This window comes from Eucyclogobius newberryi, unplaced genomic scaffold (assembly GCF_026437365.1).
Source record: "Eucyclogobius newberryi isolate DKJ021-1_F unplaced genomic scaffold, fEucNew1.0.hap1 SCAF_2, whole genome shotgun sequence".
NCBI classification, from domain to species: domain Eukaryota; kingdom Metazoa; phylum Chordata; class Actinopteri; order Gobiiformes; family Gobiidae; genus Eucyclogobius; species Eucyclogobius newberryi.
The window spans coordinates 34,077,952-34,085,006 of record NW_027315834.1 but is presented as its reverse complement, the minus strand read 5'-3'; the positions used below and the strand labels follow the sequence as shown (position 1 = coordinate 34,085,006).

General features: G+C 42.7%; 1 protein-coding gene across 1 annotated transcript; it reads right to left on the bottom strand.

Moving 5' to 3' along the window:
- Window positions 1–407: 407 nt before the first annotated feature.
- Window positions 408–6,536, bottom strand: btg1 (B-cell translocation gene 1, anti-proliferative). Its single transcript, XM_072455089.1, has 2 exons — window positions 6,130–6,536; window positions 408–4,110 (listed from the first exon to the last, which is right to left on the bottom strand). The coding sequence occupies exons 1-2, from the start codon at window positions 6,272–6,274 to the stop codon at window positions 3,722–3,724; spliced, it is 534 nt and encodes a 177-aa protein (XP_072311190.1). The 5' UTR covers window positions 6,275–6,536; the 3' UTR covers window positions 408–3,721.
- Window positions 6,537–7,055: the final 519 nt, after the last annotated feature.

The window sequence follows — 7,055 nt, the reverse complement described above, 5'->3', positions numbered from 1 at the left end:
AATAACAAAATGATAGGTAAAAATGTTTAGTATTTTCTTTATTATACTAATTCATTATAAAACTGTTCAGGACTAGTTTTGAGTTTTTGTATCAATTATCTTTAGTTGATAGTTTTGACAATCCTTATTTTGAGATTCCCTTCTGGTGCCATTTCATTTTTAGCCTATTGTACTGCAGAACTGCTACATCTCGGATTTTTCTCAGTGCTGGTGGTTAATTGCCATCATCTTTAAAGTATGAACAAGCATTGGGAGCTGATTGATCTGATTTACAAGAATAAGTTATTAAAATAAACCAACAAAGTCTAGCTCTGTCTCTGCGAATGTACTACAAGTTCAAGTTGGTGACACTAGCAGTTGACTGGCCTTATTTGTGCTATTTGAATAATGACACAAATCACAGTGAATATGATGCCAAGATAGGAAATCTTTTATTACAGAGAAAAAAAAACTTTTCTTCCAAAATATAGAAATCTGTACAACTTCCGCACAATCAATTTACATGAACTGTACAAATTTACAGCAGTTCATCACAGCATACCCAAGGAAAAGAGACTGAACACGGTGTACTGACATAGGATCACGAGAAACAGCTTTTCTTGGGTAAGCTCAGATTTTTTGTCTATTTTCTGCTTTTATGTAAATAAGGAAAAAGAAAAAAATAGAAAAAACTGAAGAAAATAAAAAAGGATATGTCTACAATAACTGATCATGGAAACTGTTTTCACCAAAAACAACTTTGGTCCTTGCCAATGGCTCCACATAGGATAATTATCCATGTTAAAAGATGAAAATGAAATACATCTAAAACACCTCCTGATAGCAATTATTGGCACTTCCCATGTGTAAAATTATGTATTCTACCATTTGTTCAGTTACAATACATTCTACAATATTAAAACCCTCCAATGTGAAAGTGGCAATAATTCAACTAAAGGGTGACAATATTTGACAACATTAAAATTGTTCCCTTTTCTGTTTCATGTGTTAACATGCACAACTTCTTCATAAGGGTATTACTGAATGTCTGAGGCCTGAGTTTGGCAATACATTCTAGGGAGAGTCCCGTCTCCAAAGTCACTTCAACTTGACATTTAGTGCATTTTATGTGCTATTTATCAGACTATTCAAAGCACTCAACATTTTGTAACCTTTGTGTGCACAAGCTGAATGGATGCCATCTAAGTTATCAATATTACCAAGGATATTTACCAAGAGCCTACAAGGCGGCATTGGGAAAGGATTTGTTTCAATTGCAATTAAATTTTGTGTTTAAGTTTAAAAACAAATTGATAAAATGGTTTACCAGATTAAAAATTCATTTAACAAAAGAGCAGAAATGTCAACAGCACATTTGGCTGAGACGGATATAATGCCAGTGTGACAGTAAAATACAGGTATGGGAACGTGAGATGGGGCACTCCATGTTGGGGAAAACGAATCATGACAAGCTGTGTGGAGCAGCATTTAAAACGGAACAAACACCTTCTGGTCTACATGAATCATTGCCGTCACAGGCCGCTGAAGGGAGAGTCAGCAGAGCTGGGTACAGTGCATATCAAAAGCTGGAGCTCCAATATCTATGATCCTCTGGGGCTTAGAAGCTTATGCACACAGGTCTTGGATGACTGGTGGAGCAGTCTGCTGTGACAGGTTTGCCCAGAGTTTTGCCTCAAAAGAGTGAAGAGGGGTACATCAAACCGTCAAATTGAAAATCGTAAAATGCATGTAAACAAAGATGCTACTCCAATCAGTAATCAAATGCAGCGCAATCCAGTGAGCTCAATATAAAACAATGTCCTAGTACCCTCAAGCAAACTTTGTAATACACTTCTGAATCTTTCACTAGCCCATTGATCACACTAAGGGTGTGTGCTGGTTTGTCCATCACAAAGGAGCAACGGGCTTCTGGCCAGGCACTGGTCAGTGGGCGCTGGATAAGTCCTGAGAGGGGTGGAGGAAGTTTAGCTGCCCTGGACAAAGTCTGGCCCTCACCCCTTCTCTTTACACAGCCCCTGCCTGCCATCCTCAGCCCACTCCCCGTGATGGATGCTGATATGTTTCACATTAAGTCTACCTGCTCCACTGGGTCAGATGGCACCGTGCTGGTCTGTTTGGGCTGGACAGAGGTCTGATGTGGTACTTGAGGCACCGACTATTTACAAAAGGGGCAGGGGAGCTGCCAAGCTGGAGAGCAAACTTTGTGTGGTCCACACAGTATATTGCACCTAGTACACTTGAGCCTGATATAAGTCAGACGTGTACAAATGGCTCTTGATAGAATGTCTCACTAAGGCAGTACGACCCCCAAAATGGTAGGTATTGTTCATATGGAGACTGGAAATATAAATAAACCCAAGGCCTGAGCCTGGGGTCAAGTTGGATTTCAATTTAAAGATTAAACAGTGTATGCTGCAGACCTCCACAGGCCAACGTCACAGTCACTTTCAGACCATTGTTTTACCTCTATCGGGTCTTCTGTTTGAGGGGAAACGGCTCCACAATCAGAACCAGGACAGTTTCACAAACAGATGGAAAGTACAGCTAAAACAGCTTTGACATGTTCACAAATACAGTGTAAATGCTCCAACCCAGACTGGCACACTCCAACACAATGGTTGCACAACATAGAAGCTACAGTAAGTACGAAAGTTAAAATGAGATGGGCAAATAACGGCATGAAAAGATGACATTCGAATGGATGGAATGCAGGCAATTTTCTATAAAAATAAACATCCCACACAATCTCATGTCAAAGTGCATTCAATTTCAATTCTTACAGGGACCATGACCAACAGGTGGGTTAAACTGGACCCCTTTGCTACACTTTAAAATTTGGTGATACAGGAAGTGGAAAATGGTGGGGATATGGGGCTAAACACAGGAACTTTGATTGAATTTCAACAACATTCATCAATTCATTTTAGGAAGGTATAAACCTTCCTTGGAAAGCTACACACACAAATAACTGGTAAGCAACAGTGCAATAGGACACACTGGTATCCATAGGTAACAGGTGTCAGAAACACAAGTCTACTTGCACTTACAAACAGGTTAAGGGCAGGAAGTAGATTCTCATTTAATTGGGGAAGAAATTAATTTGGATGTAAAACTTTCCATTTAGGATTAGGATAAAAGCCTGGTGGTCCAAAATGTGTTTGTAATAAGTGTTTGTCTAATTGCATTTCAGTAAAGACGCGTGCCAATCCATTACTTCCTACCAAGCGTAAAAATGTAAATTAAACGCTTTTCAAATAGGGTTGTAAATTTAAATTTTGGTGTAATGCAGACATGTCCTGAAGTGTACCCATAGTAAGCACAAGTCAGAGAAGTGCAAATTTTGATGCTGCTAGCCCCTTCAGTGGTGGAGCTGATCTCAATGCTGTTGCAGTCGGGGTGAGTTGACTAGTCACTCCAGAGGTTCCTGGTTGGTATAGCTGCCCCCACAGTTCCATTTCCACAAAGCCTCCCGAGGGAAAATGGGAGTGTCCAGTTGATTCAATGGGATGATGAAACAGAATTGGGGAAAATGGCTAAAGGGTAAAAATAACAAACCTACAAAGTTTCCATCACCTGGATGGTAGGCCACATCCTTTTTTTTCTTCTTCCTTCTTTCACTATTTCATATTCTTAGCTTAAAAAGGCTCACCCTGCACTGATCAAATACCTGACCAGACATGGTGTGACCTGGATCAAAAATGACTGGGTTATAGCAGCCATTTTAACTAGACACAGTCATCATATTGTAGGACTTGGAGGGGCTGGTTCTGCCCAACACCATCATTTCATCCTTGCAGCTGATGTGACTGTCCACCATGGTGCTTCCTGAAGGTGAGCTGATGGAGGCAGAGGGGGGCAGTCCAATAGGTGTGGGGGTAGACTCATACAGGACACAGATGGAGCCATCCTCACCGATGCGATAGGAGACCTCGAAGGGATCCACCCAGAGCGTGAGCTCACTGGGCAGCAGCAGGTACAGCTGCTGGATGGTTAGGCCAATGCGCTGGCCCGCCTGCCCCACCAGGGGGTCCATCTTGTGGTTGATGCGGATGCAGCGGTACCCTGAACCCTTGCAGGGCCGGTCTGGAAACCAGTGGTGTGTGTAATGCTCTGCAGGAGGAACAAAAGAAAGATGGGTTAGCATGTTAAGTTACAGCAAGAACCAATGACATAAAAACACCACAAGACAAAAGAGATGGTTAATATGTAAACACAGGATATGTAGCTCGTTTTTACCAACATCTTTACATTTGATTGTTCAAACGATAATTGAGCATCTGGAAGTAGTGCATTAAAAAAAAATGTGCCAAGTTTATGTGACAAATGGCCCATTGAACTGCATTATCCTTCTGCAGCCAGTGTCTCAAAGTCTCCTGTGACTCCCCGAACAAAAACACCAAACGCATTAGTCTCAGCCAGCCATCTGGGAAGCACAGCTCCACCTCTTAAGGGGACAGGACTCATTTTTCCTGTGTTCCTGCTGGTAGAGTTTGTAAACACGCACTCCTTTTAGATATGGGAGGGGGAAATACATTACAAAACAAGGAAACGTAGCGGTGAAACAAGATGAGTTTAACCTGTATTTGTAAACTAAGTAAAAGCACTGCTCCCATCCGCTGGCATTAAGCAGGACTGTTGCTGTGCTAATTGAGGCCTGGCACCCATGAAGGACCCAGGCTAAAGTTTCAAACCACAAAGAGGACTCCAACTACAAAACCTGGAACAGCAGCTGTGAGGATCAGCACCACAAAACCTCTACTTAAAACTAGAACACATGGAGGAGGGTAGAGGCAGGAAGCATAAAGTAGGCAGCCAGACATGTGCATAACCTAAAGAGTTTATCTCCAGCCTTCTTTGGCCAGCAAAGCCAACCTAAAACAGATTAATGAAGCAGAATCGGAAAAAAAGCGCCCACCACACCACCCTGTCCTGGACGGCGAGCCCTTTCCGCTGTACTGGTGTGATGTTTTTGAACTCAAAACTGTTTTTGGTGCTAGTTTTGAACAGCAATGGCATTTTAGATATTCCAACCTGTTAAAATGAGAACACTGCTCTATTGAATATTGCCTCTTTTTTTCAAAGACATTTGACTTTCTCCTCTGCCTGTTCAAAGGTAAAATTAGAAAATAAAGAATAAGCGCTCATTCCAATTCCAAACCAGACAAAACATATTCTAATAACCTACACAATAATTTAATCATGAAATAAGAACTGAATATAGCCTAATGATACGTTATCCGCCGCTTTAAGCCTAGCACAAGTTTCCATTGTTTTGATCCCAGCATAGCGCGCTTTGCAAATAAGCGCGGCAGTGAATGTAGGTCACAGGCGCTGGAGACGGAGGACACGAGCAGATGTATGGCAGCTTTAAAGCCCGCAGATTGGAATGTGTTTACCACAGAAAAGCGCAAAATCCCTAAAGCCTGCCTCTCTGCGTGGGATTCAGCTTATGGACGACGCAAACATGACAGATGTTGAAAAATACATCCACAGCCATCAACTAAATGTACCCATAAATAATTCCGTAATAAAATACATGTTAATATAAGGCTATACATGCAAATGCAAGCAATATATGTGAGAATTAAACATGAAATGTATAGACAGCAATTGCAAAATAGCTTTACTGCTAAAACTCGCAGTGGTGTGTATAAAACATGGGTTGATTTGATAAAAATGTTTCTGAGGACGCAATTGTGATTTAGCATTACGTAATTGCCTCGGCCTCCATCATCGGGCTGTTTTGCTCAGAGCTTCATCGAGACGCACTTCCTTGTTTGAGAAGCGCCTCCTTCCGCCCCCTCTTTTACGCACTCTAAACACAATGGAAACTTCAAACCTTCGACGTTTTACGCGTTAAAAAGCATACAACCCCTCACTGGAATACAGTCGTGCCCAGTTCCGTTTGCGCCATGAATTAATTGAGGGACAATGTGGTGCGCTTTCGTGGCGCACGGATCACGACAGCTGGAGAACAAAGAGGCTTTTAGTGGCACTATCTTCACACAGATCCACTGAATCAATGAACATAAAACTAACGACACTGCTTCAAACGTGCCGTCATTTGAATGCTGGGGAGGGACTTTGTGTGGCTTTTTTTTTTGTTATTTTTTTTTTTTTTACACTTACCTGACAAAATGTCTTGTAGGCTCTGGTTGAACGTTTGGACCTGTCGGTCATTTACATGTCCTTTCACCCGCAGAAATCTGGACAGAAAACCGACGGCAGCGGTAATCTCTGGCTTCATCGTTCCGCGAGCACAAAGGGTATGCATTGAGAAAGGAAAAGCAGCGGCGATGACCCGTGCGCGTTTGGTCGATGAGTGGCTGTCTACGTGTTTGTCCCGAAGGCAGGTCGATGTTTCCGGCGGTCTTGGCGCGTTTGAGTCCGAGCAGTGCGTTTCTTGGCATTTACGATCTCGGTAGAAGGGAGTTTAGACGATCGTACCGTGTTGTACGACGGCGGTGGCAGTTTTGTTGTTGTAAATACAGGGCCCTGTGCTTCCCCCGATCTGCTTTGATCGACCTTCCACTTCCCGTTATACTGCGAAGTGAAGGACGACGTGCGTGGAGGCGGCTTCTTATACTGTTCGCCCCTCCCCTCCCGACAGCAGCAACAGGGCAGGGCCAATGGGCTCGCTGCTCACGTCTGACGGAGCAGAGAAGAGGCGTGTCATGTGTACGTCACGGCTCTGAAAATAAACAGTGAAGCGCAAGAATAAAAGTGTAAAGAATGAAGCCCATTGACAATGGCAATAAACCTTTTCTGTTTCTGAGCCTTGAGTGAAGGATTGCTTTATAGTTTCTCAATTCGTAAGAACAGGTCTTCTACTTCTGTACTATTAGAAACTATAGTTTCTGGAAGCAAACCAGCAGTTAAATGGAGCAAAACTCAGAGCAAAAGTGTGCAAGGGATTTGAGCACCGCACACAGCCCAGGTAGAGCAAACCGCTCCTCACTGAAACAGAGAGTGGGGGTGTGTGGTTTGGCCATGGCAGCGCAGAGAGATAAAAGCCAAGTAGGATCAAAGAGAAACAAAAACTAACATATGCACAA

Bases quoted from the DNA above. Each gene is read 5' to 3' on its own strand.
- btg1 (XM_072455089.1), bottom strand. From the start codon at position 6,274: ATGCATACCCTTTGTGCTCGCGGAACGATGAAGCCAGAGATTACCGCT. The intron at 4,111-6,129 runs GTAAGTGTAAAA...TTCCTCCTGCAG, and splicing joins CCTACAAGACATTTTGTCAG to AGCATTACACACACCACTGG.